General features: G+C 35.4%; 1 protein-coding gene across 1 annotated transcript; it reads left to right on the top strand.

Annotated features, from left to right (window-relative positions):
- Nucleotides 1–330: 330 nt before the first annotated feature.
- On the top strand, nucleotides 331–25,419 carry Rad21l1 (RAD21 cohesin complex component like 1). The gene is made up of 14 exons (XM_026402156.2): nucleotides 331–411; nucleotides 2,594–2,750; nucleotides 4,443–4,572; nucleotides 6,079–6,172; nucleotides 8,329–8,435; nucleotides 11,104–11,274; nucleotides 12,109–12,204; nucleotides 13,415–13,528; nucleotides 14,915–15,141; nucleotides 15,414–15,513; nucleotides 16,330–16,454; nucleotides 18,657–18,746; nucleotides 21,477–21,554; nucleotides 25,231–25,419. The coding sequence occupies exons 2-14, from the start codon at nucleotides 2,607–2,609 to the stop codon at nucleotides 25,417–25,419; spliced, it is 1,665 nt and encodes a 554-aa protein (XP_026257941.1). The 5' UTR covers nucleotides 331–411; nucleotides 2,594–2,606.
- Nucleotides 25,420–25,471: the final 52 nt, after the last annotated feature.

Genomic DNA, 25,471 nt, shown 5'->3' with positions numbered 1-25,471 from the left:
TGGACTGCATTATAGGGATGTTCAGAGATCCAGGTGGAAGGATCACCTTTCACAATGGAATTATAGGGATTGTGCCTGGTCGCTGTTGTGCCCCAGGTTAGCAGAGGTCCCGCTGCAGCGCCCTAGCACAGCCCCTGAGACGACTCGCTAGGACGGAGCGCCCCGCCCATCACCGGTAGCCCCGCCCACCCCCTGCCCTTTGCCCTTTCCGCTGCGCTCCTCATCAAGCCACACCCTCTCTCCCAGCCCCAGCCGCCACGCCCCCTTCACGCCACGCCCTTCGCCCGGCTGCGCGTAGCTGACGCACAGTCGCGCCGGCGAGCCCCTTGCCTCAGACCTGACGCGCGCCCCCGGCGACTCTTCCTCACAGTCCCTGCTCCGGCGCACCTCTAGTCAGACCGGGCTCTCAAAGTAGGGCGCAGCCTACGGGCCGGGCGGGCTCCGAGGGCAGTAGGCAGGCAGGGTGATGGGGATGCAGGCCGCCCGTCCCCGCGCGCGCCAGCCCGCTCCTCACCGAGCCCTGAGGGCCCGGCCTGAGGAAGAAACGCGCCTCCCGCTGCCCGCCTGGGGCTGGCGGCGCCGCCCAGGACCCCGGGCTCTCTCACGGCGTGCACGCGGGCTCCTGCGGCCGCCCGGGTCTGGGGTCCGCCCTCGGGGGAGTGGTCTGCTGAGGAGACCCGGGCGTCCCTGCCGGCCGCTTCGCGGACCGCGTCCCGGCGCCTCCCTTTTCCTCGCCCCTCTCCGGCTCTCGCTGCCCTGGGGGCTCGCCGACTCGGCTCGCCAGGGCGCCCGCCCCTGCCCCGCTCTCCTGCGCGCTGTCACCCTGCAGCCCGGGCGCTGGCGCCTCCTCCCACCCACTGTCATTGGCTTTACTCCGCGTGAAGCAGAGTCAATCTAGGAAGAATCCCCAGGGTTGTGGGGTATTGGAAGGGTGATTGGGGGGGGGGGAAGGGGTGAGGAGGATTGGTTTGATTAGTATATGCTTAAGAAAATCAATATCTCAAAGAAAAAGAAAAATCTCAGGGTCTAGTTTTTTTTTTTTTTTTTAATCGGTTACTTAAAAGGTCCTTTTAAAGGATCTCTCACCTGGGAGCAATTTCAAAAGATAAATTGGACTTTATTCCAAGATGCCCAAAGACACCCATTATAAAAGAAAGTGGAGCCAACGCAAGGCATAAACCTCAAACGTCGAAATCTCTAGGTGTCCCTCGGGGGTTGTGGTTTGGTAATTGCACAACCTATAGTTTTGAGCATAAGGAGGTGATTCTGGCGGTGAAAATGGGCATTGATCGAAGTTCACTCCGTTTATAATTCCGTGGCCGACGTTGTGTTCATTTTGGCTCAATGTTCTCTTATCCAAACTTGAAATAGAAAAAAAGCTTCAGTAACCTTAGTTTAAGGTTACTTACATGTAGACAGTACTTGGTTCTTCTCTAGGAGTCAGCCAAAAAGTGCTGTAAAATCTCTTCTCACTTTGGGCTTCATTATGGAGCCTTAAAATGTTATCAATAGTACAGTTTGCACCCTAGGTACTGGTATGACTGCACATATGCTGTGACTCTACATCGTGTACAACCAGAGAAATGAAAAGTTGTGCTCCATTTGTGTACAATGAATCGAAATACATTCTGCTGTCAAGTATAACTAATTAGAACAAATAAAAAAAAAGAATAGTACAGTTTGTAGAAATGTATAGTACTTTCTTGTCGTCAAGTGAGGATGTTTTTGTTACCATTCTTATTTCAAAATGTTTAAATTTGTTTCTTTTCTTGCCATCTCTGATTCATTTTAAACCTATAGTTTCGTTTTGTCTTCATTTTTCTCTTCTGATAGTCCTTTAGAATTCTACTGCCTTAACTTCAAAAATTAGTCGAATAAACCAGAGCATCTTGAAGAAAACAAAGAAATTCAACACTTGAATATGAATCAATGATCCCAACACTTCACAAATTCTCAAAATTCTGTTTCTTAGTTTTGTCCACTTTTTCCTATTCTATTGTTTCCCATTACCATCTCCTATTTCTTCAGCCTTTCCCCTTTATTTATTTGACCGCATTAGTATGATCTCAAATTCTGTATAGGATAAAATAAAACCTAGGAAGAGATCATTGATTAGGATACATTTAAACCAGATATAGTTAAACTATTAGAGCTCTGTCATTACTTTATAATTTGTGTGTGTGGGGGGGTGGGGACTGGGGACTGAATGAACCTAGGGGTGCTCTAGCTGAGCTACATCCCCAATATTTTCATTTTTTATTTCAAGACAGCATCTTGCTGAGTTGCAGAGGATCTTGCTAAGTTGTTGAGACTGGCCTGGAACTTGCATTCTTTCTGCTCAGCCTCCTAAGTGGCTGGAATTAGAGGCATGCCCCATCACCCCTGGCCTGACATTAGTTTATTATTTTATATTCTAAATAAACTTCTCTTTTTTTTCAAGAAAATATTTTGAAATATATTGAATTAAACAATCTGTTATTTTATAGAATTGATAAGAATGTATTTGCTTGCTGTAAAATAGTCCTGAAAGGTTTTTATTATCAAATTTTAAGTATCTTTTCATTTTCTCTCTAATTTGTTAAAAATTACTAAGGAATACAGGCAACATGTTCTACACCCATGTGCTTATGAGTAAACGAGGGCCACTGGCCAAAATATGGCTCGCAGCTCACTGGGAGAAGAAACTTACAAAGGCTCATGTATTTGAATGTAATCTAGAGATAACCATTGAAAAAATTCTTTCACCTAAGGTATGTTACTGATTAAAACGATAGTTTTTATTTTCCATGACTTCTGAAGAGGAAAGGACTTAAAATATATTGGCGGGGCTGGGAATGTGGCTCAAGCGGTAGCGCGCTCACCTGGCATGCGGGTGCGGCCCAGGTTCAATCCTCAGCACCACATACAAACAAAGATTTTGTGTGTGTGAATAACTAAAAAATAAATTAAAAAAAGAAAACAAACAAACAAAAAATATATTGGCAAGAAAAAAGAAAATTTCTCGTCTAATGTTCTTTTTTTAAAAAAATTTTTAGTCTTAGACACAATATCTTTATTTTATTTATTTATTTTTATGTGGTGCTGAGGATTGAACCCAGTGCCTCATAAGTGCTAGGCAAGTACTCTACCACTGAGATAAAACCCCAGCCCCTTGTCTAATTCTTTAACATGGAAGCTGTTGAAATGGATTCAGGCACAGGGCATTTATATCATAAAATACATTTGCAAAGCAATTTTACTTCTCATATGATTACTTTAATTGTATTGCATTTATTGCCTGAATATATATCAGTTTTGGGCTGGGGCTGGGGCTCAGCGGTAACGCACTTGCCTGACATGTGTGAGGCACTGGGTTGGATTCTCAGCACCACATATAAATAAATAAATAAAGGTCCATCAACAACTTAAAAATATATATATTAAAAAAATATCAGTTTCCATTGGTAATTGTATCATATATTTATCATAAATACACTGGGCCCTGAAGAAAAAAGGGCATATTCTATGCATATTTTGTAATATTTCATATTCCCTAACAAAATACTGCTATACATAGTAAGTACCTGATAAGTACTTATTAGAAAATAATGAATTAATGAATTGGGAGCATAGGAAAAAGAAGGAAAATTGATTATAAATTTAAAAAATGTGAAATTATATTATAAACAAGAGTATTATATTCCTTATAAAACAACTATTAGAATTTATATGAAAATATTTTAACTCAAAACAAATATTAGAATTTGCATAAAAATTTGATATTTTTATATTAAGTGTCTTTCTGCTTGAGAAAAGGATGAATTATAATTAAAAAGCTACTATGGGCTGGGCACTGGGTTAGACTGTTAATTTTTTAAATTTCCACAACAGCCCTCTGAAATCAACTTCTTTTGGCCTTAATGAAGTGTGGTAGTTGGCATGAACTTTTGTGTTGATCAGATTTATATTTTATCCTTGCTTTATTACTTAATAGTTATATTACTTACACATGCCACTCAACATATCTGAGTATGGATTTTTTCTTCTGTAAATAGATGTTGTCAAAATTAAGTAAATCAGTGTATGAAAAGCTCTTAGGACAATGCTTGGCACAAAATAAATATAGAATAAGTTATTAAACTGAAGTTCAGAGGATTAAGTTACTCAGCCTTTGCAATTGAGCCACAGGTTGAACCCAAGTCTGCCTGACAGCAGAGTTTACATTCTTCCCATAATATTAATAATAATATACTTCACTTAAATGCCACAGTAGGTTACCTTTACTGAGTAAGCAAAACAGAAGTTAATAATTTTGCAAGGTGAAGGAGAAGTTAAGTGGTTTACTTTTAGAATATGGAATGTTTTTTTTAAAGAGAAGAAATTCTTATGATTTAGTAATTTTCAAAGAACAGGATTCATGAACCTAATTTTTATTATTCTAATACTTCAAAAATTATTGAAAGGTGAAAATTGCACTTCGAACTTCAGGACACCTTCTTTTGGGAGTTGTTCGAATCTATAATAGGAAGGCAAAATATCTTTTGGCAGATTGCAGTGAAGCATTTCTTAAAATGAAGATGACATTTCGCCCAGGTATACATGCAACGTTAATTTGTCTCACTCTTGGTTCCCTTTTACATTTTTATGTTGTGTGGGCTCTTTTAATTGGCAGAACCCTGTAATTTCAGGCAAGAATAGTGAATGTAAACTTCATTTTGCTGAATTTAAGTTTCCGTAGTTAAGGAAAAATTATATTCTTTCCCTTGTTCTTTTCCCGAGTTTTCAGGAAAAAAGTTATGATTCCTAAAACTTGTAATGTTCCTGTGATTTGTGTAAGAAATACACTTAAAACAAGCAGACTGTGTAAGAACTCTGATATTCCATTTGTAATGTGTCATTTAGTCTGTTACGTCTGTTTTTGCTTCTATGAGAGAAATTAGAACTAGCATGACTGACAAAGTGTAAATATCAATAATTGTCATTGTTTTTAAAATTTGCAAGACTTTTAAGTTTCATGCTGTTTATGAAATATTGTCAAAATTTCCTGGCATTTTAAAGTGCTGGAGATATATATAAAGACTTCAAATTTTAGTTTATGTAGCATCTGTTCTACTTTTACTACACCCATCATTTTCTATCCTCTGTGATGGTTATTTAGATACAGTAGGTCTTTCCTTTATCGTTAGTTTTTAAGTTCCCTGGCAGAAGCATCTTTGACATTCCATTTTCTGAATCTCTTATAGTATCATCTTTTGTAGATTTAGAATTTACAGTTTTTTTTCTTTTTCAGTTAAAATATTTGTAGAATCTCAAGATAGATTTATACTCACACTGTGGTTCACTTGCCCAAATATAATTTCATTTATATATTCCATAAATATTTATTGATTTCATACCTTGCACCAAACATGATGTTTGACACACTGACAAATAAGATAAATAGGTTCTTTTTAGTCTGGGGAAGAAATCAGAGGATGAAAAGGTTTAAAAAACTTATTACAATACTTACAGATTGTCATTGTGCTATAAAGGAAAATAAACAGAACACTACAACAGAAAATAACAGAAGTTCTCTTTAGTTGGCCAGGAAAAACTTTTCTGAAAGAACAGAATTTAAGCTCAGACTTGAAAAATGAAAAGTACCCAGTCATGTAAAAAGTCCCCGAGGGAATGGCATACTAGGCAAACGAAAGTGCAAGAGCAAAGGTCTTGAGGTGAAAAAAATGCTTGACTTTTTCAGGGAACAAAAAGGCTAGCATATTTGTGGTAAGTATAAAAAGTGAAGAAGAGAGTGTCTTTAGATGATGCCTGATAGATTTGTAGCACTGGAGAGGCCCCAGTTAGAAATCTGAATTTTATTTAAATGTACTGGGAAAATTGCTAAACTGTTTTAAGCATGAGAGTCATCTGATCTGTTTGCTTTTGCTTTTGCTTTTGATCTGGATGCTTTGTTAGAGAAAAAGGACTAAAGATGGACAGGAGTGGATACGGGGAAACCATTAAATAGATGAAGCAGTTGTTCAAAAATGAACATTTAATTGGGAATGTCTTACTTTATACCACATCATTGCTTATTGAATGTGATTCTTTAATTTTCAGGATTGGTTGATCTCCCAAAAGAGAATTTTGAAGCAGCTTACAACGCTATCACATTACCAGAAGAATTTCATGATTTTGACACCCATAATATGAAGTAAATTATTTTATTTACTTTCCCTCAACTTGATATTTTTGGATATTTTATTGTTTTCATATTCAAATTTTGTGAAGGCCAATGGAGTGTAGTTAACAACTAAACAAGTACGCAGTTGACAAAGGCTTAAATATAGTATGACATTCTAAAGTGCAACAATAAAATGTATGCTTATATGTTTATTGAATGTTGTATGCAATATTGACAGTATATTTATCTAGTCATTCAGTAAATATTCATTGAGTGCCTTTCCTACCAGGCTCTGTTCCTATCATTGAAGAGATAGCAATGAATCAAATACAGCTTTTGGCTTCCTGGATCTTACGTTTTAGTTGAAGTAAACTGACAATAAATACACAAGTAAATACATAGTACTCTAGGAAATGGTCAGATGATAAGTATGAAGAGAATAGAAAATAAAATAAATAATAGGATGGTCAGGAAAGGAATTTCTGATAAGGTAAGAACAGAAACCTGAAGAAAGTAAAGGAAAACTCATTCAATAATGTGGAAAAATGTTCCACAAGTGGAAAGGCCCCAAGAACACATTCGACATTTTCAAGGAACAGAAAGGAGGCAAGTGAGATTAGAATAGAGTGAATGAGGAGCTGAATGGTAGAAAAATGTGGTCAGAGATGCAAGAGGTGCAGATGATATAGGGCATTGTAGTTTGCAGTTAAGTCTTTTATTTCACTCAGAGATGAAGCCCAGGTGTGTTGTGGTTTTTTGTTTTTTGTGGTGCTCGGAATAGAACTCAGGATCTTGGGCATGCTAGGCAAGTGCTTTACCACTTAACTACAACTCAGTGCTCCACAGTAAGGTTTTGAATAGAGGAGCGACCAGATCTGACTTGATTGCAATGCCTTCTCTCTGGCTACTTATTATAAGGGTAAAGAGAAGAAGCAGAGAGCCCTTGAGATTATCAAAGCAGGAAATCCTGGAGAAAGAAGATAGTATCTGTGACCAGTTCTCACTCTTCATCTTATAGAGGTGGTAGCAATTTATAGATATGCGTGGAAGGCACAGCCAACAGGATTTGCTGATGAATTGGATACGGCTCTAAAAAAAAGAGGTGAAGGATGATTATATGATTTTAGGAATGAAAACAGAATTAGGATAACTAAGGAATGTCAGGTTAAAGAAGGGGAGAGAGAAGGAAGTAAGTTAAATCTTGCACATAAATTTTGAAGTGACTATTACACATTTCCAGTGGTCAGAATGTATGTGTTCTCCTTAATTCAGATGTTGAAATCTACCCCCTAAGGTTATTGTACAAAGAGGTGGGGCCTTTGAGTGAGTGATGATTAGGTGATGAGGATGGAGAGTGCTTGTGGATGGCATTAGTGCCCTTATAAAAGAGACTAGGGAAGGCTTCCTTGCACCTTCTACCACCTGAGGACAAAGCAAGAAATCACCATCTATGAGGAACAGGACTTCACCAGACATCCAATCTGTAGGCATCTTGATTTTGGACTTCTCAACTTCAAGAACTGCACAGTAAATTTCTGTTTATAAATTACCTCATCTCATGGATTTGTTACAGCAGCCCCAAAGACTGGGAAGTCCAAAGTCAAGGTGCCAGCAGATTCAGCGTCTAGTGAGGGTCTGCTTCCTGGATCATAGTCTTCTCACTGTGTCCTCATATGACAGATCTTGCAAGGCAGCTCTCTGGGGCCTAATAAGGGCACTAATCCCACTTCTGAAGGCAGAGTCTTCATGACCTAGTAACTTCCCAAAGACCTCACCTCCTAATGCCGTCACATTGGTGATTAGATTTCAACCTATGAATTTGGGGGAACACAACGTTCAGGTTATGGCAGGAATGGGCGTCTATTTTGAATGCTGTTTGTTAGCACAAGTAGGATAAAGACTGAGAACAACCATTGGATTTGGCAACTTGGATATATGTATATATAAAAAACTCATGATTATATGTGTATGTGTATATTGTGTATGTATTTATGTGTACGTATGTTGTGTATATGTATATATATAAAACTCCTGTTTATAAATAATAATATTGAGAAAATAAAAATTTTTATTTTATAATAAACCTATTTTTTTCTTTTGTTTAAAGTTTTTTTTTCTTTTTAAGGATGCTTCAAATTCATTGTGTTCTATTCTTATGTTTTCCTCAATCTTATATTCCTCTATAGTGCAATTGATGTTACAGAACACTTTACTCAAAACCAAAGTAGACCTGAAGAAATTACACTTAGAGAAGATTATGGCAATGATCTACTTTTCCAAGCAGGGAGCTTTGGTGAGAATATATCAGAAATCAAAATTACAAGTCATAATCAATTATATTTACATTTCTCTGTTGACACAATGCCAGTAGAAATAGCTATAGAATGAATACTTTCATTTATAAATATAATCCCTAATAAATTTTACGTGCCATTTTCTGGTACAATATCATCTCCAAGACTCAGTCTTAGAATGTATTTCTTTCTCAGTGTACTTCTCTTTGTTGACTACCTACTGTGGCAGCTGCTGTCACAGACTTACACCATACCAGAGTTTAAAGGAGCTGTTTTTGCCCTCAAGTAACTTCAGGCTGGGAGAGAGACATGCAAATAAACAATTGCTATAATTAACACATATACAAATTTTTATATGTATGCTGCATTAAATGTCTTCAAATATATTTCCTCCAGTGTATAATGAATATTAGTTGTAAAATAACGGATTTCAAATCAGCTTGGGTGTGAAGAATAGGAAATACTACTATTGAATAAAGATTGATTATAAAATAGAAACTGATTTTTGAAATGTTAAAATATGTTTGGGTGAATGTACTTGACAATTGAAGTGATAAGTTTTAATTCAACTGTATAGTATTTGTTCTTTTTTTCTGGCATCTACCATACTCTGTCTTGTAACATGATATTTATACACATTCCTTTTTAGTTAGCAAGCTTCATAAGGGTAGGATCTAAGTCATGCTCATTGTTTAATTTCTTATAGTACCCAAAACAGTGAACATAGCAGGAGGATGGCCTAAATCTGTCTTGGGTCAGGGAGGGAGGTCAAGGGTATAATGCTTAAACCACATCTCTAGTCTTGGCTTCTCATCCACACTCTCTTTATGTAACTCTTGCTATCTATAGTTGTTTCTCAAGCAATCTGTTGAAGGACTAGTTTTATAATTTTTGTCAATTTCAAATATGTCTATGTTGTACTTTAATTTTGTATTAATAAATTACTAGACTTGAAAATGGATCATTAGAAAAATTAAAAATGTCAAGAAATAAGCCTCAAGTTTTTGTTATTAGAGTTTAGTTACATAAAACTACTAATTGCTATAAAACTTCCTAAAGGTTTACTTCTAATTGCTATTATTTATTATGGACCAGCACCAGTCTGCAGATCATATTTTGAGTAGAATAGGTCTCTTGCTGGCTGTATTCCCAGACCTAGAAATGTGACATATTGGCAATGACATAATTATATTCTCTTAACTACCCAAAACACTCTTTATAGTTTTCTCTGCAAATTCTGCTATTTTTCTTCATGCCTGAAACTTTTAAAATTACTTTCAACTACACTTTCTACCATCTTCATATTAGTGCTGATTTAAAACCCACACACAGACACACACCTAAAATGTCTCTTAGGTCTTTCTGTTTACTTAGCCACCAACATAATTCACCAGTACCAAAGGCCTGGAGTACAGCACCACCCACCTGCAAATCAGCCATTCTCTTCCCACATTTTACATATCTCTGCAAGAGCAATTGTCTTTGAATTTTATTTTTTTTTCATATCACATTTTTTGCTTAAGTACCTTGTCCTTATGACACAGTATCAAATCCCTCTGCTTATCCTTGAGGCCTTATATCAATTTATCACCTTTATTTTATCAACCTTGTTTGTTTTACTCTTAATATAGACACTTTATTCAAGTGTCTTACCATCCAATCAATACAATTTAGTTGTTCACAGTTCTGTGTGTTGTATAATTTTTTAAGAAGTGGGAAGAACATGTTCTTAGAAGATCAACAGAGTTAGATTTGAATCTGGATTTTCTCTGTTGATTTGCTCTGTTGTACTGGACTTCTCTGAACCTTACTGCCCTGTCATGAAAGTTGAGATACTACCAGCAGCATCATAGATTATTTCTTTTCTTTTCTTCTTCCTTCAGCCTTCTCCACCAATATGGGATTTTCTCTTCAAAAACAACCTCAAATATTTCCTTTGAGAAATATTTAATATTAACCCATCAAATTTTGGGTTACTACATAAAATTGGGCTACTATATAAAGTTGAAGGTAGCAATTATTTCTTTTCTGTAATCTCAGATTCTTATGATGCTCAATGCTTAGAAGATAGTGTCTGTTCATTAATTCTTATTCTTAACTATGCTTAACTATGCTTCTCTAGTTCATGTAATGAGCACTCAGGTAATGCTAGCCGTTTCAGTGTTATCATTTTTACTGCTCTAACTATTAACATATTCAATGGACATTATGAGTCCATTCTTTAATATTTTTAATATCTTTCCATTTTCCTAAAAAGGTGGATATGCTTCTTATTTTCCCGATTCTCCTTAGGAGTAAAACCACTGAAGCAATTGTCCTTGAAATGATGTAATGCTTGGTCAAGCAGTATTGGACCTACCTACAGTAGAGGAAATCATTTTACTATCATAGTATTTCTGCCTTCTAGGACATTATTAAACTATATCACAACTTTAAACTCTACCTAATGTTTTTGCATTCTTTCTATTGGGAAGATTATTAAACTAGAATTCTAATCTCTACTGATTAATTGAGTGACTTTAGTTGAACAATTCAAATAATTATTTCAGCTTTTCATTTCCTCATAAAATGAGGGTGGATTATGCTAGGTAATATCTCATTTTCCTTCTAACCCTAAAGTTATGTATTTCTATGACTAACTTAGCATTAATGACATATATTATTTAGGGGAAGAATCTGAAATTCTTAGAAGACATAGCTTCTTTGATGACAACATATTACTGAACTCCAGTGGTCCTTTAGTTGAACATAGTTCTGGAAGCCTTATTGGAGAAAAGTCTTTGTTCTATGACAGTGGAGATGGATTTGGAGATGAAGGAGCTGCAGGAGAAATGATTGGTATGATGTCCAGTCATATAGAACTTAAATATTTATTACTATTAGTAGATTTATTACATCAAACTAAAGTTTCAGCTGTGCTTCTGTATCAAGTAGGTAAACTCATTTTTCAGACAAGCTTTCAAAATCTACAGTATATTTAAGCTAGTCTTAAGTAAATAGCCATCTGTTTAAACACATTTTCTATAAAAGTTTGGAACTACTACCCAGTTTTTATAAAGTCCTAATTTTGGGAAGGGAAGGAGTGAATTCAGTATATCCCTCAAAATACATACTAGATTATATGCTGGAAAACATAGCTTTCTTTGACACAAATTGTGGGACAGCTATTCTAAAGAATCTTTCTGGCATTTTATATTACCATCTTATATTTATATTATGATATTATTATAATCATAGAAATAGGGTAGACAAAAAGTGAGAAAACTAAATGTATATATTTAACCCATCATCCTAGATGGGGAACACCTAAAAAAACTTCTAATATATAATATGTATTTATATAACAATATAATTATATAATAATAGGAAAAATAATATTAAGCATAATATTAATATAATAATAAAAAAGCTCTAGATTATTATTTCCAACCTATTTTACTATGCCTGTGTGTCAATATCATTGAAATACTTGCAGAATCAAGAACTTTGAGCTTAATAAGTTTAAAAATTGTTTGTTAGCTGTTCAGATATAGTTTAAATGTTTTCTAGTTCACATTAAAACTCTGATTATTCCTTCACAATGCCTTTGTATAAAGTAATGTTAATAAGTATTTAGTGAACAAATGACAGATTCAAATCTGTATGACTAAAGTGTGTGTTGTATTTTTCAAGACAATCTATTGCAGGATGATGAGAATATCCTGTTAGAAGACATGCCTTTGAACAGAGAAATCTCCCTTCCTCCTGAGCCTCCTCATGCTACAGTAGGTATGTTGAAGTTTTCCTCTGTGTAGAAAGTCAATGCAGACTAATGTTGATATTAAGCCTTAGAACTTCTGAGTTCAAGCAGCAGTATAGTGCAGTGAATGATAAAGACTGTTGTCCCTCAAACTCTTAGAAGGACTCTAGATAATATAGAATAGGAGGTTGGGTTCTAAGACAGGTGGAATGAAGGGTATTTAATTAGGAATGAGTTGAGTATGAGAACATGTTTAACCCCCCTGCCAAAACTATGCTTTAGAATCACTGAATATATGTTACATGGAAAGAAAAAGATTTTTAAATAGTATGACTTGACAATCTGTATACAATTTAAGAGAAATTATAAATGGAGCTATTTTCCCTATTTGAAATTCTTACAAAATATCTCAGATGATTTAGGTCTTTTAAGCTGATTTTTCTTAAAAATCAGAGGTACTGGGATTATGGCTCAGAGGTAGAGCACTTGCCTAGCACGCATGAGGCGCTGGGTTCAATCCTCAGCAACACATAAAAATAAAATAAAGATATGTGTCCACCTATAACTAAATAAATATTTAAAGAAATTAGAGGTACAACTAGCCTGATTTTGATTCTTCACGATTTTTTTTTAAAGAGAGAGTGAGAAGCAGAGTGAGAGAGAGAATTTTTAACATTTATTTTTTAGTTTTCGGCAGACACAACATCTTTGTTTGTATGTGGTGCTGAGGATCGAACCCGGGCCACATGCATGCCAGGCAATCACGCTACCGCTTGAGCCACATCCCCAGCCCCTCTTCACGATTTTTGATGTTGTATTTACTTTCCAAAACAATAATCAAAATTGAAAATGTAAAAAGAGGAGTAAAATTTTAGTTTTGGTTCTTTATGAGTCAGTTGATAAGTGATCCAACAGAATATAAATATTTTAATGGACATATCAAATTTATGTCAGTCATATATTGCTACCACTGTTGTTACTGCCACTGAGTGTAGCCTACCTTTAAATGACTAGTGTGCACAGAGAATGATGATACTCGACTCACCTAAATACTGTGGGTCCCAGTCCATATAATCTCTGAGTCTCTTCATCTCTATTAAATATATGAGTCTAAGAATTAGATAAGGCTCCCATTAGCAACATAGATCTCTGCTCTGCTTTTACTTTAACTCTCATAGTCTTCTAGCTTACAACATAACTGTATGTTTTTATAATTACTTTTATGGTGTCATTGATTAGTAGAACCAGATAATCCAGATTACATGTGTCTACCTGAAAATGAAAAAATGAACGAAACAACATTATTGTCAAATGAAGAGGAAGGATTTACTCTTGATCCAATCGATATTTCAGGTCAGAGGCACTATTTATCTCCAACACACTGCTATCATGTTTACCTTGAGATATTTGTAATAATCCAGAAAATATTCTAAGAGGTAGTCAATCTAGTAAAAGCATTTGTAATACAATAGGAGAAGAGCATGAAGGAAATTTGAGATGATTCTTTCATTATACTCATTCCTGTTTGAATAATACATCCAGTTTGGGAAACTGGAATATTAAAAACTGAGTTTAGTTAAGGAAGTTATTAAGCCATTATTCTGTGCTGGGGCTAGGAATGAAGAAGATATGGTACCTGCCTTTAAGAAGTTTTCAGTACAATCAAGATAAATAAACATGCAAGTGAATATAGGGCAGAAGAAAGGCATTGTGCCCTTTAATATTTAGCCTCTGACATTTAACATGTTTTTAGAAATAAACAGTAAGTATGAATCTCATATGTAAATAGGTCCTTTAGGATTATACTAATATTAATATATAATTTTAAATTATACTTTTTAAAACTAGAATATTCTAGTTTTAAATAGTATAATTGATATAGATTTCAGTTTATAAACTCAGGCATGCAAAGAATAAAGCGTTCCAATTTTTTCTTTACTGAATTTAACTCTGAGCTGCTATCCCAAATGGCTGGTGGGAAATTCAATCTGCACAACTCCCCTATGTTCTTGGAGTGTTGTAGTACCAAAGTTTAGGGGAAGGGTGTGAGAGGTGAACCTGTAGTCATCAGCTACATCAGTTAGTAGTGACCACTGTCCCAGCTCCACAGACAACTGTATAGTATCTTGTGCTCCCAGGATTTTTACTAAAGCACACCAACAAGCAGGTTTATGTTTTTTCTGGCTCCATCTGATCTGGGATCTTCATAGACTGGGAAATCTAATCCTTGCTCCCCTTTTGCAGTTTTACTAAAGAAAAGCTTGACTTCTGCTTTCTGCCTGGTAAAATTCCCTAAAGGAGTGAAATTCCACAGACCTAGCTTCCTACCTTGAATTTATACATGAATTTAATTAGGGGAGAGCAAAATACAATGGACAAATACAAATGAATGTTTCAGAAGGTTATCCTGGTACATAGGCATTTTAAGGAACCTTCAGATTGGTTAACTTCCCTCTCAATGGAGCCTCTGCTCCAAGCTTCCTCAGATGCCTACTTAGCAAGTCAACAGTGTCCCTCATGAGTACTTTCAAGCAACACCTTTAAAAATATATCAGTTTTTGGCTGCTCAGGAATTCTAGCTGTGCAGAGACTTTACAAAGCATCATGTTCAGAAAATAATGGATTTTCTTCCCAGTGCGACTCTGCAGGTTGTAGACATTTCTTAGATATGCAGTGCCTAGAGTATTATTTCATCAAGCTACACAACCAATCACATTTATGCCTCTTTCTTATATTTAGACATTACCGAGAAAAGGAAAAGCAAAAAGAGAAAACTGCTCATTGATCCAGTCAAGGAGATCAGTAGCAAAACTATGCATAAGCAACTTACTTCCTTTGCGGATACACTCATGGTTTTGGAACTTGCACCTCCTACCCAGAGATTAATGATGTGGAAGAAGAGGGGAGGAGTGGACACCCTGCTGTCAACTGCTGCCCAGGATCTGACTCATGCTGAACTGAAAATGGTAATCATTTCCCTACTATCACATGAGTGCAATGTTTGTTTAAAATTAAATAAATACTCATTTGAATACATATGTGCAACAGAATTTGAACTTGTAAAAAATGGCTCCTCATTTTAAAATTATTTGTTGGAGATCTATCTATCTATCTATCTATCTATCTATCTATCTATATCTATGAATTATAATTTCTGCTTTTTAGCATCTATGCTTATGCTTTATTGGATTGCTTTACTGGGGAAAAAAACAGGAAATAAAAATGTATGTTTTTACAGTTGTTTACAAAGTGCTTTCTGTCCTCTGGCTTTAAACTTGGAAGAAAATTGATACAGAAGGAGTCAGTAAGGGAAGAAGTGGGAAACCAATACATAATAGGTGAGATTTCCTAATTCTGTTGATGTTGAGGGGAATGTGGAAACAAAAGTTTCAATTTACATTTTAAAATGAAAATGGAATCCAATTCCATATTTTTTTAGTAGAAAGGCTATCTCTAGAAAAATATGTTAATTTAAAAGTTACTTCAGTATTGCATTTTTCTGCTTTTCAGATCAATTTTTGTTCCAGATACTTCATTAAAAAGATGAAATATTATTCTTATTCTTACTCTTTTTTACTTTCCCATCCCCAAAAGCAGTACTCACAAACCCTCAAAAAAGAAAATATTTATATCTATCAGGATAATGTTTAAAACAACTAACATGAAAAACTATATAGGAACAAGAGCTATATAATTAAACTGAGGCAGATATTACCATCCACCCAAAGGTACACGGAGTATTAATAATAGCTGATTATTATTGTGACAATTATAAAGTAATAATAAAACCAACTTCTGTTGTCAGTGAGCCTCCACTTCCCAATCTACTGAAAGCATTAAAATGTACTGAACAACATAATGAACTTGAGCTATCCACGTTGTCTTGTGAGTGAACGTGTGAAAGTGTGAGTGTGGAGGGGTCAGCTGACAGAGGATGGGAGTGAGGTGATAAGAGACAGAGGAGGGGAAGGGAAGATCAACATGGTAGACATAGGGGAACTATAAGAAAGTTTGTGTACCCTTTGATTAAATTTGTGGATTCCAAGTGGTCTCCAAAGTTTTCTTTTGTAACAGTCATATCTCAATTCAAGTTTGAAAGGTACTTTGGTTTGAAAGCTTGAAAGAACTCTACTTTACTTTCCTTGATAATTCAGAGGTCTCCAGGGTAGAAGAACCACATTACCAGAAAGAGTTAATTCAACCCCAAACTTGGAAGGATGTGATTGATGAATTTAAGGGTAACTCTCATGAGAATATCAATAAACATATTAACTCTGAGGTAAGTTAACCAGAGAGAATCACAAAAATGTTCTTTTTCTGACAACTTATAGTGAAGGACTGTTGCCTCTGATAGATCTTCTTACATTGACAGTTCATATTTCATCTTAAAATGTTCTATAGTTTCTTTAGTAAGTGAAAGTACTATAAGATAAAGCATTATTTTTATTTGTAAGGCAATATTCTTTACAAGTTTAGAACAGTGATTCACAGAGTAGAATTATTTCACACTGAAATAGTATTTTACATGATATATTAAGTGAATGATAGTCAATCCTTGAATTTGGCTATGTACTGAGAATCTTACTAGGCTCCACATTCAATATGTCATGTAATCTTTTAGGACTCTAGCCAGTCAACATGTTTTATTTCTCATTATAAATTCACCCTTCCTACCTCTAAGAACATTTTAGACCTACCAGTTACCTTGACCTTGAATCTGAAAGATTATCTGAAGTCCATGACCAAAATAAATTTTAAAATTTTTATTTAAAGACATAATTTTTATTTGAAAAACTGCTATTTGAAAACATAGTTGGAAACAATGTGCTTTAAAATATGTTCTCAATTGCCACTTTATTAATGACACAAATGTAATATTATAGTTATACCAGATAAAAATAAACCAATGCTTTTCTGGTCTCTTCTATCTTCACTGTATTTGATAACCACTCAGGGAATTCAAAGTTAACCCACATTGAAACTGAATGCCCTTGGAAGGAAATACAGCTTCACAGTGCATTAAACAGAACATGTATTACTAAATACTTGATAATATATTAGATACGTACTGGGTTGCCAGTACCATCTTCTGTGTTGGGGCTCTGGCATTTCTTATAATGTACCTACTGAAAATTGTAACTAGGTAAACTTATTTAGTTTATGATTTTTGAAAGGAATATGGAAGTGAAGTTATCACAGATATATTAACAATACAGATTTTTTTTTCAATCTTCTTGGAATGAAAGGAAGGAGATTGATGTACTGGTTCTTTGGAACTCTTACTCTTATATCCTCTGCTATGCTTTAGCCTTCAATTCCATTATTAGGTGGCTTCCAAAATAGTGAACAAATATGAAATATAGTGAAGTATGGGAGCACTGTTAGTTTGAAGGGACAGGAAAATATTGATTCTAATGAATCATTTTCAAATCCTCATAAAACAATTTTATATACAATAACTACAAAATTAAGAGTATCTAAACTGTGGGAATAAAAGAAAGTAAAAGCAGAAAAACACAATAAGGCACCATAAATGTGTACAATAAAAAATAAAATGTAGCTGAGTATAATGGTAGGTGCCTAAATCTCAGCTACTAGGGAAGCTGAGGCAAGAGAATTGCAAGTTTGAGGGCCCAGGGCAATCTAATGAGAATTTCTCAAAATAAAAAAAGGCCTGGAGATATAGCTCAGTAGTAGAGTGAGGTGCTGGGTTCAATCCCCAGTACTGTAAAAACAATAATAATACAGTTTCTTGTAGTCACTAAAAAATTTTAAAGCTAAAGTAAAAATCAGCAAACTCTGTTGGAGGAAGCTCTTAAGGTCAGGGATGAGAGCTGGGAATGAAGCTTGGAAATAAATGAAATGGGCTGACAGTTTTATAGCCATGCAAAGGGGAGGTGATGGCGGGGAATAGGAGAATTTCTGGCTTTCTCTTTTTCCTTCTTCCTTTGTCTTTTATCCTCCTTTCAGAGGACACGGTTTTTCCTTTCCTCTTGCCAGTGATGGCTCCAGCAGTGGTGTCAAAAGTCCTGTCATGCCCTGGGTAGGGATATTAATATCCCTTCCCTCACTCTCACTCCCTCTGCTTGCCCATTGCAGGTCTCTTCCTCTGCCACCTGGTACTGGTCTGAGAGGGAGAGGACTGGGGCTTTATAAAATGCTTCAAAGGGAAGTGATCCCAGCAGTAGAGACTGTTTGATGAAGCCTGAAGTGGAGACGGAAATAGGAAGGAAAAGGATAGGGAGCAAGGCGGGAAGGGGTGTGCGGGGTTTTCATCTGTGTGAAGCACATGAGAAAAAGGAAGGTTTATGTCAAGGCCTGCCTGTATGGGAAATTTCAGAAATAATATTTTGAGAATGTGGGTAGCATTTTAAATTAATTTGAGAAACAAATATTCATTTGATTAAAGCATTTAACAATATTAGATTATACCTGTGATAATCACTACCAGAATGACCTATCTTTGTCTAATTTACTTTAGCAGGATCTTATCGAAATGGTTTATTCAGCTACTGAAGAATCACCTTTGATGAATGCTTTCTTGACCCAAGAAAATTGTCAGGTTGAATTGGTAAATATATGGATAATTTGGGGGATATTCTTAAAAACTTTGTTCCTAAATATTTAATATTTAATCTAAAATTTGTTTTTTAGGGCTGTCATGTTACTTTCTAAATTTATAATTAAATTCATTATTTAAGCAGAGATGTATCAGTTCTTTTGTTTTCTTAATTTATTTTGAAATGCCAAATAATTATATGAGATTTTTACCAAAGATTTTAAAATATTAAGAAATCACTGTTGTAAGCTTTTCTAATTAGCATCTCTAGAGAAACCATGCTGTCTGTATTAGGGATACAGCCTAGGGCATTTAAAATTTTATTTTATTTACAAAATAGTGAGGGAATTTTTTTTCTTAACATATGGCTCAAGCTTGTATCTGTATAAGACTTCTGGAAATCAGAAAATGGTTTGCTCATCAGACCACATGTTGATAGCAAAATGAGAAGTAAAATCTAACTCACTGACTCCCTATGCACTGCCTTGTATCTCTGGTCCTTGTCCTAGAACACAGAAGGCATTTGTAAAAAATAAATTCTTTTCTTGTTTTCTTTTTTTTTTTTAGATATACGTGACAAGAGAGTACAGAAAGCATTTTGAATTGTAAGGAATTTCAGCAAAAATTCTTTAGTAAACAATATAAAAACACCTATTAGTACCTGGTGTTAACTGGCTTTAAAATGTTATCTTTATAATAAGTTCTAAGACTATTAGATATTTTTTCAGACATGAAAAATGGACTAAATTCTTTAGATAATCTAGGACAGAAGAAATAACCTGAACTTTTTACCTGAAACATCCAAACAGCTGAGCCAGAAGTGAACTGATTCTTTTTTTTTTTAAGTTGTAGTTGGATACAATACCTTTATTTTAATTTTTTGTGGTGCTGAGGATCCAACCCAATGCTTCCCATGTGTGAGGCGAGTGCTCTAGCACTGAGCCACGTTCTCAGCCCTGAGCTGATTCACTTTTGCCACCCTCTTTGCTCCCATTGACAGTTTATTTTCATACATGGTCAAGCAAACCACACCTCAGCACAAGTTCAGCTGTTTTAATAATCCACTGGGCTTTCCCCACAATAGATTCAGTTGTAGGATGTCAGATAGATCAAATGGACAAGCGCTAGCAACATACACACACGATGCTGAGCCTTTTTCTGGTTATTTGAGCCTTATAGGTGAAGCTACAGTTTCATGGATTTTAACAAAACTTTTTACATTTCAGAAATAGCATTTATATATTTAACAATAAACACGAGTATAGGTAAACTAATTTACCCAAGGACAGACCAGAAGGGAATAAACATGAATCATACCTAGAGAGATTTCAACAACTCCTCAGAAAAAAAAAAAAAATGACTATATTTTTAAAATCAGTCTCACTGGGACAAAGGTAGGATACAGGACAAGCAGGACCATGCTGCATAGCTGGTGGGAATGGGGACTCAGCAGTTTCTGGGGGCACTCAGCAGTTTCTGGACGGACTCAAAAGGGTCCCTTTAGCCTTAAATGATTTAAAATTTTGAAAAATGTAATCTTATTTCTTTTCTTGTAAACTTCATGATAGTTTTGTTTCTATTGTTGTTGGAATTAATCATAACCTAATTTTTTTAACATCTGAACCCCATCTTTAATTATTTTTCCAAACCCTCTGACAATATAATAAAACCCATTTATATATATATATATATTGATCCAACAGATTCTTTTTTTTTTCTCTTGAAAATAACCTCTCTGAGCTCATTGTCCACTTGTTCTAATTCAAACCAATTGCTCTCTAGGTCGGCTGCACAGCTTTTATTTCTTTATCATAAATATGGGAATTTCCAGAATATTCTGGAACTTTCTGAAATCATCTTGGAATCCATGAAATTGAAAGTACTTTGAAAATTTGTTTGATCTGCAGATTTATAGGAAGCTAGACAAATAGCAAACAGTGTGATAACAGTGAACAGGTAGTGTGTGGCATGATCAGTGATAGTGCAGGAAAAATGACAAAGTAGGTCAGATCTGTGCCACTTTTCTTCCCCCAACCCTTGGTAGGCCTGCTCTTTCATCAGATTCATCAACACATTTCCTATGATAATTTCCATTCTCAGAAGCTCATAAGGTGTTTATTGGAAGGGTAAAATTTTACAATTTTAAATATTGAGGTATTTCAGAAAGTGGTTAAGTTTTAAAGACTGAAAAAAATGAACCTATTCAGATAATATAACAGGCAGTTGCTTGACCTTTTTGGACAAGACATGCTCAAAATTGACAAGGTTTCTAACCCAATTGTCATAAACTACTAAACAACAGTTATTTTTAGAGCTCCAGAATCACCAGGGAAATTCAAATAAAGGTCTTTACAAGGCAGTTTTTCTAGAGCTTTAAGTTTATTCTTGTCAACTGAGTTCAGTTTGACTAGAAATAGGATAGTCCCAGCAGAAAGCAATGTCTTGGCTAACTTTACTTTTCAAAGCACCTAAGGGCATAATGCTCTGGGAGCATTATCCAGACAGAATGCAGAATCTCCTACTTTAGATTTCCTTATTAGAAGACAATCTGGAGAACAAAGTTATAATCCTGAAAGGCTCATCTATATTTGTGTTAGTCTTATTCTCTCCATTATCATAAGCTCTTTATTTGGCAGAACTTGGTGTTATGTTTCCCATAGCAGTGAACATAGCTATGCTTGACCAATAGTTAACATTGAGTAAAATTTGCTTAAGTGAAATATTTCTCAATCATTCATACAGGAGTCATTGGAGAATGAACAAAACACTGAAGCAGAGAGATGGAATAGAAGATTACTTCAGATGTTAAATAGTTTACGGGTGAGATGGTCAAGTTTGGCAACTGTTTTCATTTTTATATGTAGTCCTGATTCAATAACTATAAGCCCAGCTAATAACTCAATTATTATGGAAGAAGAAGAAAATGGATATTAAAGGACAACTAGCAGTTGCTACTACAAAGACTGTACAAAAATTAGTTCACAATGAAGCTTCAAGTGTAATTGTATTTCTTGTAAATGTTATGGTTTGTTGTTGTGATTGTTGTTGTTTGGGTTATTACTTCATGTTTTCCATTTATTTACTGTTTATATACCCATACTTAATTACCTTTCCAAACTCTGTGACAATATAATAAAACTCCTTTTAGTATACGTATATCTCAAATTATTAATGGATGTGTCAGTTCCATTTTTCCCCCTAAAAATAACCTTCTTAGAGCTCATCATCCTCTTGTTCTGATTCAAGCTAGTTGCTCTTAAGGTTTGCTCCATAACTTTTATCCTGGGACATTCCTTTATCTTAAACACAGGAATTTCTTTGTTCCCTTTTAATTCCTCTATTTCTTGGTGCTTGATCATCTTTTATCCTAAATGTTTTGGTAATTAACATCCTCTCATAATTTCCTAAGATAACAGTGTGTAGGAAATTTGATCTCACAAGACTGAAAATTTCTTTGTTTTACCTTGAACTTAATTTCTGGATATAAGTTGGAAATAATTTCTCTCAGATGCTGAAAGCTTTGTAACATGGATTCTTGTGTTATTGAAAAGTCAGACTCTGCCTTGGTTGGTGATCCTTTGTAGGTGAACTTTATTTTCTCTCTGGAAGTTTTTTGATCTTTTATTTATCCTTAGTGTTCTGAAATTTAAGGATGATGTGCTTTTTTTTTTTTTTAATGTTAAGTTCATTGTGTTGACCATGTAATGGGTTCTTTTAATCAAAAATTCCATGTTCTTGATCTCTAGGATTTTTCCCCCCTTGGACTTTCTCCTTTTTGTTTATTTGTTTTCTCTTCTTGGAGGGCTTATGGATCTGATAGTGGATCTCCTAAATTGATCCTTTAATTTTTTTGTTTTGTTTTGTTTTTGGTACTAAGGATTGAACCCAGGGATGCTTAACCACCAAGCCACATCCCTAGCCCTTTTGAATATTGTATTTAGAGACTGGGTCTCGCTGAGTTGTTAAGTGCCTCACTAAATTGCTGAGGCTGGCTTTGAACTTGTGATCCTCCTGCCTAAGCTTCCCAAGCCACTGGGATTACAGGCATGTGCCACTGTATCTGGCTGATACTTTAATTTTTTAAAAAATATTTTTTAGTTGTTAATGGACCTTTATTTTACTTATTTATATGTGGTGCTGAGAATCGAACCCAGAGCCTTCAAACATGTTAGGCAAGTGCTCTACCACTGTGCTACAACCCCAGCCCCTATCCTTTAATCTTTAAAACATATTTTATCTCCTATATTAACTTCCCTTGGCTTTGAATGCTTTCACTCTCTGGAAGATTTCCTCAACTTTGTATTCTAGTCTTTACAAAATTTTTATTTCTGCTTTCAACTTTTTGTTTTCCAGGAGTTTTTTTTTAAGGTTATTAACTATGATTTTATAGATTCCTAATCTTTGATTTAATTATTTATTCGGTTTTTAAGATAAAATCTTTATTGAGGTATGGTTAACATCAGTATACAGTTAGATAAGTTTTAATTTATGTGTACATCTGTGAAACCATCACATTCAGGATGACATTAATGTATCTAAAATTCCCAAAGTTTCCTTGCCCCTTAACAGCCCCCACCCCATCACTTGCACTGATCCCGCATCTCCAAGCCACCACTGATCTTTCTCTACTATCAGCCTAACTGCTTTTAATAAATGTGAAACACTTCTCTTCACTTCAGAGATTTCTGTTTTCTTTTGTCCCCTGCATTCTCTGTCCTTGGCTTTCTTAAATACATTCTTTTTTGCTTTTAATGTGAGAATAAATTGTACTCAAATATCTGATAGTTATCTGTTCCTATTTAAGAGTATCAAAAAACAAGATTCAAAGTTCTATATGCATGGTAAGGCTTGTTTGTAGGCTTGTGGTCTTGATAGCTAACTGGGTGATGCTCCTCTGCCATACATTATTATTGAAAGGATTTTTTTTCCTTAGAATGGTGGGTTTTCTTGAAGCAATCTTTATATCTGCTGCCTAGGAAATATAAGTATGATGCCAGTGGTTCAGGAACCAAAGGAAAGGGAGAGGCTGGTTGCTTTACTGTATAGATGTGGAGTGTCACTTAATCTCCATGTTTGTGGTGTGATACTTCTCCTTGCCCATCCACAGTGCCAGGGTACCAAGACCAGAGCTTCAGTGGTTGGTACCTCCAGAAAGACACCTTCTTGCCTTCTGCTGTATGAGTGAGTAGTCATCTGGTTCTGTGAGGTTGAGGAGTGTCAGAATGTCTAACTCTCAAGGAATTCTGGTTTCAGTCTTCCCCTCACCTCCAGCTTTTAACATTCTCATGTCTCCAGTTCCTGGGTTTTCCCAAGGTCTGTGCCTTATGCTGGCCTCCCTTGGCTGGCTTTCCTCCTTGTTGATGCATGGGTTGCAACCTTCTCTACTCTGCTAAGTCAGTTATGTTTTCCATTTCTGTGTCTTTATTTCTTTTACTTGTCACTTTTTTATTCCTTCATTTTAGAGGGTTTCTTTAGGAACAGAAATAAGCAGATGTGTTAAATATTGCATATTTGACCCCTCAAGATTTTTCAAAAGAATTTTTGAAATTGAAAAAGTGGTTCCTATTCCCTCCGGGTGAGGGGATGGCTGTGGGGGGCACCCAATCCACATCTTGTCTCTCAAGAGAGGAAATAAATGAAAGACTGAAAGGTTGCTGACTCTGGGCCACATTTTCGGTTAAGATAAAGCACAATAAGATATTTCATTTATTAATTTGTTAAGGATTATGAACTGGAAAAACATAATATTTCTAAAAGTATTTTACAATTATCCAAGGAATACAATACTCAGGGTTATCAGACAATATTTACTATACTCTTTCTAATTAAAAAAACTATGCTTCTCTAGGAATCTGATTCCAAGGCCTAGACTCTAAAAAATGAGTTATCTTAATCCATAATTATATACTTTATTATACCTCAATTATTTCTAGTAGGTACACAGGTGCCATATGATGAATCCAATATCTTTTAAATCTGAAAGATGTTCTCTTATTTTATAAAATGTACTTCTGTATTTACCACTTAAGTTGTTTATTGTCTTCCCTGCCTCTTAGTACTTTTAGGAGAAGAACCCTAATAGGCTGAGCATTTTCTTTGTATTTGAAGCCTCCCAAAGTTCTGTGGATATTTTTCTGCCTGAAAGTATAAACTATTTGCATTTTCCATAGGAGGTATTTATGTTAGCATCAATGTTTTAAATGACCTAACATTTTGTATAACACATTACAAATTTACATAACATCCTTTATAAGATGGTTTTTTTTGTTGTTGTTGTTGTTTTGCTTGTATTTTCTTGATGAACCAAACTGGTGCTGAGTAACCTATGGGATTTTTATAAGTTTAGTAAAGAATTGTTTGTATTCTTCCATTTAAGGATATCATAGTTACTTATCTAAAATTTCAGTATCTTGTTTTTCATTTTGAATCCACAGCCTGCTTGACATCTGATGATTTTGTTTCCCTTTCCCTTCCTCCTTTCTAATCATTTTCCCAGGAATCCAACAAGATGGGAATGCAGTCCTTCAGTCTGATGAAACTCTGCAGAAATAGTGACCGAAAGCGAACCGCTGCCAAGTTTTATAGCTTTCTTGTTCTAAAAAAACAGCAGGCTATTGAGCTGAACCAGAGTGCTCCCTATGCAGATATTATAGCTACAGTAGGACCAATGTTCCATAAGTTGTGAAGGAAACCAGAACATGCAGGTTTATGCCAACACTGGCATTTCCGCATTGATT

This window comes from Urocitellus parryii, chromosome 6 (genome assembly GCF_045843805.1).
Source record: "Urocitellus parryii isolate mUroPar1 chromosome 6, mUroPar1.hap1, whole genome shotgun sequence".
Classification (NCBI taxonomy): Eukaryota; Metazoa; Chordata; class Mammalia; order Rodentia; family Sciuridae; genus Urocitellus; species Urocitellus parryii.
The sequence above is the reverse complement of the archived record's forward strand: the minus strand, read 5'-3'. Positions and strand labels throughout refer to the sequence as shown.